Genomic DNA, 12,180 nt, shown 5'->3' with positions numbered 1-12,180 from the left:
TATGTGGGAAACCCCGGGGAGTGTTCTGTGGGGCTGACAGGTTTCCAAGCAGACCACATGTGGGGGAACCTCTGGTTTGGTTCTGGGAGCTCCACTTTAAGAGGATAACTGCACTGTATCCACAGAGAGTGAAAAGAATGAGCAGCACACACTCAGAACTGCGGAAGGAAATGTTCACCTGGAGAAGACAGGCCCAAGAGTGACTGCTGTCTCCACACACCTAGTGACACTCTTGTTCAGGAGGGACTGTCCTTTTCTGTGGTTCCAAAGGAAGAACCAGGATCAATGAGTGGAAATTCAAGGGACACTGACTTTGGCCAGTAAAAGCATTAACCTTTATGGATGGGCTGCCTCGTGAGATTGTGCACTCCCTGTTGCTAAATTGATGAAGTACAGGCTAGATGACCCTGTGGTTGGGATAAGGAGCATTACCTTCAAAGATCTGATTGGCTTTGGACTATTTATTTTTTGCCTTTTAGAAAACTTTTTATTTGTGTATAACTCTTACATTTTTCACTTGTAAATAAATGTATACAATAGTCGCAAAAACGAAAACAGTACAAAAAATAGCTGTAGACCTTTTATCCACATTCATCAGTTGTCAGCATTTTGCCCATTTGTTTATTATTTGCACTTGCTCACTTGCTCTTTCTCACAGAATAGCTGATTTTGAAAGTCCCTTCTCTTAGGGGGAGTTATGATTCTACATGCTGAGGCTTCTTTCCAGGTCATAAGATTTTAGAAAAATTGGAATCCTGCTGGCATTGCTCTTCACTGCACTAAGCATAAAATCTGAACTCCCCAAGGAGTCTGACTCTGATTATCTCTCTGCCTTCATCTCCTACTGCTCCTCATTTTGATCACCATGCTGCAGCAACATTGGTTTTCTTCTTCCTCATACTTGCTAAGCTCATTTCTGGCTTAGGCACTTTGCAATTACTAGTTCCTCTGCCTTCAACACTCTTTGCTAGTTTTCTCAAGGCTGGGGCCTTCTAACATTCCTTGATGCCCTAAGACCTCCCTCCCCAGCTTCTAAAAACTACCACAGTCCCTCATGTTGCCTCTTTTCACTATCTGTAGTGACCTTGTTTATCTGTTTGCTTGCCTTTTGGCTGTCACTCCCAGTAGAATGTAAGCTTCGTGAGCACAGAGGCCTTGTCTGTCTTGTTCTTTACCATGTCCTCAATACCTGGGCCAGAGGACACTCAACACATATTTGCTGAATAAATAAGTAAGAGAGCAAATGAGAACATCTGGTCAGAGACATAATACGTACAAGGATAGATGTTAAAATTTGACAACCTGTACAAAATAGCAAGCGTGTAACTATTCTAGAAAGGTAAAGAGAAATGTCTTTGTCTCGTGGGGGTATCGTATTAGTCCATTCTTGCACTGCTATAAAGAAATACCCGAGATTGGGTAGTTTATAAAGAAAGGAGGTTTAATTGGCTCTTGATTCTGCAGGCTGTACAGGAAGCACAGTGGCTTCTGCTTCTGCAACGGCCTCAGGAAGCTTCCGATTATGGCAGAAGGGGGAATGAGGCATCTCACATGGCGGAGGCAAGAGCAGGAGACAGAGTGAGAGAGGTACTACACACTTTTAAACAACCAGATCTCATGAGAACTCACTCACTATCACAAGGATAGTACCAAGGAGTTGGTGCTAAACCATTAGTGAGAAATCCACCCTCGAGATCCAGTCACCTCCCACCGGGCCCCACCTCCAACATTAGGATTTACCACTCAACATGAAGTTTGGATGGGAACACAGATCCAAACCATATCAGGTATGCTGTAAGTGACAGACGGTTGAGGAAGATTCCCCTGAGAGTGCCGAGTGCCCCATCCCAAAGAAGATATGGACTTTTCTCAGAAGCCAAAGTGCATTCTGTTGCGTCCGTTTGAAAAGATAGAAATTTGCTAACTTTCCTGGAGCAAACTCCTTCTATGTGGCTGATACAAGAAAGACAGGGTGAGAAGGGTTATTTCTACATCTGGATGCCTACGGAACTGACTGAGAATGCCTCAATTCCTTAGGAAAGCAGCTCCAAAAACTTCACCATATTGAAATTTCTTTCAGATGGGCCCATGGATAATTCTACAGTGATGCTCTGGGCAGTCACATTTTTCCGTGGGTTCCTTTTTCTAGGATCATTCTCGATCTATCAGAATGCAGTTTCGCAGCCTCCAAATGGTCCATCAAATTGGAAATGTACATGCAATTCCATTAAGAGGCTTGAGTCTTTTGCTCACAATCCATTTCCTGTCAGGTCTAATTATTGCTGATTACCTTGAGCACTGTGCTTTTGCACTGGCTAAAGTTCAAAAGTTTTTAAGTTTGAAACTGGCCTCCTCCTCAACCACTGAAGAAAAGTCTACCATCATTTATTGTAGATACGACTAGAAATTGTAAGACCTAGGGAGAATGGAATGAACCAGCCCTGGGAAAAACAGTTGCTAAAAGTTTCTGTTTACTCACTTAACTTGGTAAGAGTCACCATTTAACAGAGAAAAAATAATTTACACTAATCAGGGAAAATATTGACTTGTAAAGATTTAAAAGGATAATATCTTAAAAGTAAATTATTGCCACCAAGTCAAACTATTTGGAAGGGGAATATATGCAAGGGATAAGATAACAGAATCTGGAAGTAGACTTCCCAGGGTTTGAATCTCAGCTGTGTAACTTAATTGCTGTGTGACTCTGGGTAAGATATTTAACTTCTCATCTGTGTTCCTCATTTTGCCCATCTATAATATAAACATCCTAATAGTACTTAGCTCACAACTATTTTAGGATGAATGGGATTAATGTAAGTAGAGCGCTTACAACAGTATCCAGCACATTAAGCACTAATAAAGTATTTGCTATTATTTCTTCTCTCTTATTCCCTACATCCAATTAAAGGAAAAAGAAAATCTTGTATCTGCAAAGTACCCGTTTGTTACATCACCTAATTTTGATCCTAAGGACAGCCAGGCAACATTAGTACAGGTTTCTTCTCTATTTTGTAGAAACTAGTCACAGATTCAAGGTCATTTAGTTGAGAAGTGCCTGAACTCTAATTCAAACCTAGGCCTGGTGACTCTGAGCTTGGCAGCCTCCCTACTGCAGTCGGCTACCTGTGTCATTGATCACAGTCATTGGTTCAAGTCTGAAATGGGCACTGCCTTTTAAGAAGACACATTCTTATAAGACTTATAGCCAAGAGCATCTATTAAATCCTATACAAACTTGAATGTTTTGGAAATAAAAAATAAGTGAAGGCAAGTAAAAGCTTGTATTTGAACTGAAAACTATCTTCTGTGATGTTTCTGACCCAAACATTGAAGCATTACTTTCACTCACACACACAAAAAACACTGAGATAAACAAACCTAGAAAGACTAATTAATTTTCCCATCTCTCCTAAGCAAAATGTCAAAGGAAAACAAACAGTCCAGTGAAAAGTAAATTAGCTTTGTAAAAATCCTTTCCATCAGAAAGGCCTAGAATTCTAGTAGCTGTATAGGTAAGGCACATGTATTTATTTTTAAACACGGAATTTGAGGATTATCTGGTTCTCAGGATCCATTCTACTGACTATCAGAGGAGGTCCAGCTTTGGGAAGGTTAATGGTGATGCCACAGAGTAACTACTTGGAAAAATAATAAACATCATTTCATAGTTTAATACCATGGTATCACTCCCATCAATATCCTTTTTTATTTTCATTTTTGCCCATCATAGAAGGAAAAGAAGAGAAGTTTAATTTGATTTATAGAGGGAAAACAACTCTTGAATGTACTTTTTTAATCTTGGGGGTTGGGGGTGTAAAGAGAAAAGGTCGACCAGCTGGTTTTCATCTATATACCACAATTCTCTGTTTAGTTTACACTATTAAACTCCAAAGCCTTTGCTTTAATCTTAACTGTTACAGTGTGCCTTATTGCAGATTCTATAATGTCGCATCTCTGATAGGGTTTCTGACTTTGGCAAAGCACCATCCCCCAAGCTGGTCCTTGCCATATGGGTAGTAAATGCATCCAACATTTTTTCATTGGCGCCTGCATCATTATGTTTTGTCACCAATGGTTTCCTGGGTTTTCGCTAAATTGCTGCATATATTGTGGTTTCGAGATGCTGAGATGATCTCCTATATTTATTTATCTGTATACAGCTGAGTCCTCATTAGGGCCTCCCTGTCCTGCTATCCTCTTTCAGATGACCTAACATCTGTTTGTTGAAGGCAGGGCATGAGGTGGGGGGTGGTGTGAGTGGAGAAGCCGTAAAAAGAAAAGGAAACAGAAAGCAGGGGGGACCAGTGTGAGGAAAACAGCTTTTCAGGAGCCATTAATACTGAATCAGATAAGGAGAAGAGGGGAGGAGCAAAACCTACCTGATCTGTCTTCGTTTTGCGTATCACATCTTCGGCACAGTTCTGGGATCGTCTTGAGTGATGTGACTGAATACTGAATGGGAAGCCAGAGAAGAGAGGGCATAAAATAATTTAAAATGCGAGCATTCACTGAGATTGGCCAGAAAAACAAAACCCAGTAAGTGATACTTGGGCACAACATGGATATTCAGAAAATTTATCTCATTTTACTCTAAATGAGGTGCGTGGTGATCTGGCAGCCTCCTAAGACCTACCTGCAAGCATCTAACCACATGCAGTTTAAAAAGAGGGCTGGGCACCCCTTCTTTAACAAAAAAGGTGGGGTGCAGCCAGCAGACACTCTGTCCCTCTTATCACTTCTGCTACTTGTGGAAGACGGAAGAACTGTCTGAACCTGCGAGTTTCAAGATGGCCTTAATAATTGCATTCTGAATCCTAAGGGTAAACCTGTGTATGAAAAGTCAAGTACGGGAACACCAGGCTTCCTGCAGCATCCGGGGCAGTCAGGAGACATGTCTGTGCCGATGCTGACTGGACTATGCAAAAGTTCCTAATGTTGCCACTTGCCACAGATTTTACTGTGTAGCATCCATTATCTTCATGGGAAATACCAGGGTAATATCATAAAAAGCAAGAGGGGTGTGGTTCTGTGTTTGAAAGCTCATCTCTTTCACATATAGATTAGTTTGAGTGGAAAGAAACGACCCTCCAGGCTGTTTCAGCACCCACTAGGAGGCTGGTTTTCAGGGTAAATTATGACACAAGGGGGCATACAACTGGAAGAGCTAAAACAAATGTAAAATCAATAGCTATGATTTATGGGGACGACATGTGATGCCAATCAGTCTTTCTTTAGAGGAGGGTGTTTTAAAACAAAATAAATAAAATGAAATTGTCCTTTAATCAAAGGCCCAGTCAGGGACTATCTTTAATCACATTCATACTTTAATTCATAAAATACAGCTCCCTAAAACTATTTTGCTTTTTACCTCTAAGGACAATGTTCTTAACGTAAATGAGCTTGTATCATAATTTACTTCACCATTGCAAAATTTGGCAGGATTGAGAAAAAGCATTTAATCTAAAAGAAAAATGATCACAGGAAACTCATTAGGATTACTATAGCATTACAAGTGAGGAACGTGTAATTAGGACATATTTATCAATAAGAAGGTACTTTAGTTAGCTTGACATCGATAGGTGAAGCAAAGCGTCTGCACTGAGACTTCCTTATGCTTTCCCCAGGATACCAGGACAGCAAGACATAGGATGGGACCATTGTAGATATTGTCAGTTTGCCAACCGCATGTCACAAACAAATTAAATTTCCAGTATTTCCAAGTGAAAAGTGAAATCTCAAATGACTAATTAGAGAAATTACCCTTACCTGTCTGATGCAATAACGTCCTGTTTATATTGGCCATGCCTCTGAGACTACAGGTGCTTTAAGCAAACCCACCCACATGCTCAGAGGGAGGGATGACTGCCTCATAAACCCAAAATTAACCTGTAAGTATTTTTTTCTTTCACGTTATGTTCTTTGGGGGTCTGGGGTAACACAGGAACACAAGGCATTTTTCTTGGTACTAATAAGGTACCTTATGTTTCTGGCCACGTACAAACTCTCTAAGGAATCTGGTAGCTTCTTGAGACCAGCTGGTACAGGTTAGATAATTACACAGTCTATAATTCAATTAAAATTGGGCCTTTTGTTTTGGTTGCCTTTTGTTTTGGTCCCATGAAACACCCTTTGGCAAAGTCTCACTCTTTTTTTTTTTTTCTTTTCATCCAAGGCAAGAGTTTAGAAAGAGGAAATTAAAGATGAATTGTGTTTAAATACAGTTAATGAAAAAGTCAATAAGATTTGTTCACTGGGCTTAATGATATATAGCTGATTAAAATGGGTGAGCTGTTATCTGTATTTTGAGGCACATGCTTCCTAACTGCCATCTCCCACCCCAAAGTCAGACATATCAGAATCTCTGATGTATTTGCTGTAGCTTCAACTTTTCCTGTTTGCCCTCAAAGGCCCATAGTGTGCAGTAAGTTTTAATTTGATGAGGTTTAAATTTGAGCAGCACCTGGCTGGTGTGGGGACTGAGTCACTGGTGGACACTAGCCTCGGTGAGTCACTGCCACTGCCTCAACCTAAATCACTTGTGGCACTTTGCCTCTCCACCCAGAGTCACATAGGAAGTCACTTTGGTGAAGTCATACATTTTCATTCTCTGGTAACAATAACTGTGAAGAAAATATCATTTGCTGCTCCTGGAAATAGAAATAAAAAGTACAGTAATCTAAAAAAGATGACAGTTTATCCAGAAAATTAAAGTTTTGGAAAATTTTAAGGGTATATGAACGTCAAATTCAGCAATGACTCCAATCTACATTGTGAACAAGTCCATCATTTTTTATAAAGACTTAAGACAAAATCAATTTGTGGATCTGTTTCAGTAAGTATAAACACTGCTCCTTGGATGGAAGAAAAGGCTTAAGGGAGTGCTATGAAGATTGTTAAGCTGTGATGTGAAGAAATGCACAGGAAACACATAACTCACAAAACCAACATCCAAAAATGTTTTCATATTTGCAAATTTGGGAATGAGCAAATGATCCAAGAAGGCTCCCTTGCAAGTATGCATTGTGCTACCATCTGGGAGCTGAAATGGAAGGTTTCCCAGGCCTTCATCCCAGTTCACAGGACAGATGGCCTTTTATAAGTAACTGTCAGTTCGCCAACATACCTCATTCTCAGGACAATGGCAAGCTCCCAGGGCAGCAACTACTGTCAGTTTGGCCCTATGGAAACCAAAGCCCAATGCATCTTCCCTGTCTGTGTCCTCCAATCCAAGCTTTTGTAGCCTGTTCCCTTGACTCCTATTGTCCTTGGGTAAGAAGAGTGAAGAGGGGGCTTGCAGTTAATGAAGAAGCATTACATGTTCTATCTCTATAATTTATTCCTTTTCTAGAAGTCTTCCAGAGGTTACTCCCAGTGAAAATAGACTTTTTGATCTAAATTTGTTTTCCAGACTTCTTTTCCACTTCTCTACCATGTCCCAAGAAGAGCGCTGACAAAGGTTGACCAGCTGCCTCAGCTTCTTCAAAGTCCCTGTGCTTCCAAAGTTTTGTTTGCCTTCTGTGCCTTTACTCAGGGGTCCCCCATTTCTGCAATGCCCTCCTCTAGCCATGCAAATGCCACCATTCCACAAGGCAAGGCCAGCTGTGTTCTGCTTCTCCATGAAGCCCTAGCTAATTGCTTTAGCCCTTACTGACTTTTCTCTTTTCTCCCCTTGGTAAGTTTCTGCCTTGTCATGTGCTGTGGTGTTTCTTACATGAAGGTGTTGGCTTCCATAAGCACTTGAGTGAAAGAATGATATTTTTGACTTGTATATGTGCATGGCACACAGGGACTGATTAACTGTTTAACTTAAATACCAAGATGTGTACATATTGACTAATCCCTGGGCATAATATTATAGACATTCAAAGGAGTTCTTTCATGTTTAGGTAGTAAGTGGGACCTTCCTACAGGCCTTTATACCAACACTAGAATTAATTAGCTTTCTGAATGAAAATTTGACTAAGGCTCTGCAGTCTATAGGACAAAGACCATAAGCCTTAGCATGGCACATGAAGCCTTCCGTGAGCTCAGCCTCATTTTGCATTATCTACTTCTCTTCTGATTGTGGCAATAACAAATTCTTGGGGGTTGCCCTACCCATTGTTTTGCCTGTCTATACCTTTACATATGCTATTCCATCTACCTGAAATGCCATTCTGCCCATTTCACTAGGCAAACCCCTTTTAATTCTTCAAGCTTTGCCTGAATATCACTTCTACAAAATCTTTTCTGAGTCTGCCCCACAAGGAAATAATGCCAGCTTTCAAAGTGTGGTCTCTGGACCAGTGGTATCAACACAACCTAGGATTTGTTAGAAATTCACATTATTGGGCTCCATCCCAGACCTACTGAATCAGGAACTCTGAGGGTGGGGCCCAGCAATCTGTTTTTTCACAAGCCATATGGGTGATTCTAACGCAGGATGAAATTTGAGAACCATTGTCCTGTATTATTTCCTGATGTTAGGCATATGTCCATTACAGAACTCATCACAGGATGGTTCATCTGTATGTTTACCTAACTGCTTTCTCTGCTTCCTGAAGGTGTGGACAATATTTTATTTACCCAAGATACTAGGCACTTATTAAACCAAATAAAATTAATTCCTCTAGATATGAGGACTAATGAGGCAGGGATATAGCTCAGTCCATAATTTTGGTGGCAGTAATAATAATAATGTCAGTCGTTAATATTTACATAGCACTAATCTTAGAAAAACCCATAATTACAAGTCTAGCAATAAATCATTTTATATTAAAAAAATTCTCAATATATTAATAGCATGAGTAATGGCTGATGGCTTAACCTTTTGTATAAAGGACAATGGACTTGGAGCCATAAGATCTGGATTGAAGTCCTGGTTCTGACACTTATTAATGCTGTGGTTCTGGACAAATAATTCCTGTAATATCTCTGGGGCTCAGTTTCCTTATGTGTAAAACACAGATAATTATACGAGGTAACGTAGATGCAGTCATTTTGCAAACTGTAAAGCTCTAGTAAATGTCTGTCTCTTCTCTTCATCCTGTTTTCTATGTGTGCCCCCAGAGCTTCCCTCCTCATCTTCATTTCTGCCATGACTTTAAGTTCAGTAGATGAAGATATGAGAACTAACGAGGTGGCAAGAGAGGGGTTGAGCTGGGAATAGAAAGGAAAGGAAATATAGCTCAGCCTATCTCAGTACATTATTTGGCTTCTCTTTGTTCTTCCCTCACTGAAGAGAGTCTGTGGCCCAGGGATGACACTGAAAAGTCAGCTTCAAAAACGTCACAAAGTTGATATGGTGCAAGATCATCCTATATATCCCAGCCTACACCAGTCAGTTTTGTCACCATGCCATGCAAAACAGTTGGAACATGCATAAGATTCATAATGACAGTGTGTGATTTCTACATTGGACTATGGGGATCTCTGACCACCCTAGATATTGTTCAGGGCTGAAAAGCTTTGGCCCTTATTCCTGAAAACCGGAGCCAACTGAGCGAATGAGCAGACATTACTCAAATGGTAATGAGCCACAGAAAATGAAAGAACTAACATCCCAAGCACCTTTGCAAACTAGAGACTTTTAAACTACTAAGGCCCCATAAAAGTTTCCAAAAGAAACAATTAAGCCAGCCATCCAAACAACCATGGTGAAATTCATATTTCTCGCACAGTTTTCCAAAATTCAGGCAGGTATCTTAACAGGCACACAATAAAAACAATGGCAATAATGTGTACAAGCAAAGCTGGGAGTGACAGCTGAGACATCTACTTGAAATGAGATTTCCAGAACATAATATTTTTCTACAAATGTGGCTTCCCCTCCAAAGGCCTGCCCTTCCAGTTCAGGAAGACTTCATGCCCTCCATTTTAAACTGCGCTCCACTGCCCCTTCTCTTGGGACATGGCACTAACGGTCTGCTCCTCCACTGCTAACCCTTTGCTGGGGCTCAGGTCTCCTCTTTTCCCATCTTCTCAGGACTCTTGCCTGCCACCATTCTTTCCTCTCTCCTTCTCCTCAGCCCACTCTCAGCATTGGCTTTCTCCTCTGGTCTTATAAAGATAAGCAAGCACCACTACCACCTCAAGATACTGCCTCCTTGACGGAGCATGGGCCTTCCTGCTCCTGCATTCATCAGCCATCTCTTTTGAAATAATTGTCTCTGTGTTTCTAATTTCTCATCTCTGCATTTACTCCTCCAGCCCTCATGATAGGATTCTGCCCACCACCCATTAGACACTGTGCTTATTAGGGACACCAAGGGGGTCTTAACTGGAAAGAGGGCAGTTTTCAACTCTTATCTTTATAATGACTTATTTGCCACTATCAACTATTGTTTAAAATTCCTTAAATTCCACCCCGCTTGCCTTTTTAGTTCCCTTAGTTTTATTTCTTTAACTTTGAAAACTTCTTTCCAGTTTCTTTTGTAGAAACCTCTTTTTCCAGACCCCACCACATGGGATATACTTCTGCACAGTTCAATTTTTGGAATATTCTTCTCTTTCCACATTCCATGTTTTCACAGATGACCTTAACTATACCCCCACTTTCAACCACCACCTCTACATAGTACAGATACTGGTGATCCACACTTTCATACCTCTATTCCACTCTGCTTTGAATATATTTCTTCCCACCATTTGGGCTCCATTAATGAAAATTATTATAACTAATCCTATTTTCAAATAAATTTGAATTTTGTTCTGGTACCTCATTTTTATCGTATCTTCCTTCCAAGAGTTTTTTTTTTAAAATTATTTTATGCTAAGACATTGTTTGTAGTTGGTATTTGAGAAAACTCAGTAACTCTTTTGATCATTTTAAGAGTACATCAGGAACTACTCCATTGCAATGTTAATTTAATTAATATAATGTGTAGTCAGGCAAGAGATAAAGATCCACTTGGTAAATGTGGTGAGATCACAGTATTGAATGACCTCCTTCTATTGTATAATAAGAAGTGGACATGGATGGAGAAGAGACCTACCTGAACTGGGAAAACCAGAGGTGACCATTGGGCCCAGCAGATGTAATTTTCAATGCAGTGGTTACAAACATGGATTCTAGAGTCAGACTACTGCATTATATCCTGACTTCACCATTTTCTAGCTAATTAATCTTAGTTAACCTTTGTATATCAGTCTCTTCATTGGTAAAAACAAGGTTCTGACTGTACCTTCATTAGGGTGTGTCCGGGAAGATTACGAACTAGTAATATAAAACCTGGGAAGAGTGACTGATGCACAGTTAAGTGTTCAATAAATGTTAGCATCATATTATTGTTTATATTTAAAAGTACCAAAACCAGCATTTTAAAATGATGCCAAAGTAATCATAATTATAGAAGCAAAAATTACAAATGACAAAAGAATTACAAGAAAAAAGTATGTTGTAGTAGGGCAGATGGCCAGTTATAAACCTTGTTCAACTTCAATGATAGTCTATTTTTAATTGTGAGCCAATAATCAATCACTGTCACAATATAAAGACTCATTGCCAAGAATGGAGCTTAGTATTATAATCAAATGTGACCTACCATGAAGTTAACCTGACATTTCATAATGTGCTTAGTTATTAATACAGCGTACTATACACACATTGAGAGCATAGCAAGTGTGTGTCATTCACCCCAAGCTTAGAACCAAGCCTGGTACTCTGTTAATGTTTTGTATATGCTTGTTGGCTAGATTGGCATAAAAGCTAATTGTGATGAAAAGATGAACAGTTTTTGTCAATAATCTGCATAGTCAATCTAGTAATTTCTATTGACTATCAGGTAAGATAAGAACTTCCAGGACTATCTGCAGAGTAAAAGGGAAAATTTTTAAAAATCCAATGGTTGCTCATTCTTCTTAGAAATCTCTCTATTTGTAGAGTTATTCTCTCCCTTCTCTGGCAGAGGTGTCCGGTCCAAGATTTGGAGTTTGGGAACCTAGATTCTAGTCCTGGGGTCTAACACTAACAATAGAATATCAAAATATAACTCATCTTTTCTGGATTAGATGATTCCTAATTCGTTTCCTGGCAGGTGTTAAGAAAAACAAGATAACATATATGGCATATGATGTTAGAACAAGGTGTGAGGTTTCTGATGATGCTGAGCTGGAGAAGGGAAGAGTGAGAGGCAATTTAGCCTCGAATGCAGGATATTACAAAAAACACTGCATAAAGCTGAGGTATTCTGGACAGTTGCT

General features: G+C 39.9%; 1 protein-coding gene across 18 annotated transcripts in view; it reads right to left on the bottom strand.

Annotated features, from left to right (window-relative positions):
* The window catches only part of SNCAIP (synuclein alpha interacting protein), a 152,629-nt gene that overhangs the window by 60,966 nt on the left and 79,483 nt on the right, over positions 1-12,180 (bottom strand). For 15 of the 18 annotated variants that reach the window (XR_002522708.2, XR_002522709.2, XM_009208967.4 and 12 more), the window contains 2 exons: positions 7,124-7,264; positions 4,380-4,452 (listed from right to left, as the gene is read on the bottom strand). Coding sequence is in view for 16 of the 18 variants with exons in the window: in XM_009208967.4 (XP_009207231.1) it covers positions 4,380-4,452; positions 7,124-7,264 (214 nt within the window). In the remaining 2 variants the exon portion in view is untranslated. The remainder of the gene's footprint in view (positions 1-4,379; positions 4,453-7,123; positions 7,265-12,180) is intronic. The other 3 variants (XM_009208971.3, XM_009208970.4, XM_003900038.5) reach the window with 1 other exon arrangement.

This window comes from Papio anubis, chromosome 5 (assembly GCF_008728515.1).
Source record: "Papio anubis isolate 15944 chromosome 5, Panubis1.0, whole genome shotgun sequence".
In the NCBI taxonomy this organism is placed as follows: domain Eukaryota; kingdom Metazoa; phylum Chordata; class Mammalia; order Primates; family Cercopithecidae; genus Papio; species Papio anubis.
Note: the sequence above shows the minus strand (reverse complement) of the source record. Positions and strands in the feature narration are given on the sequence as shown.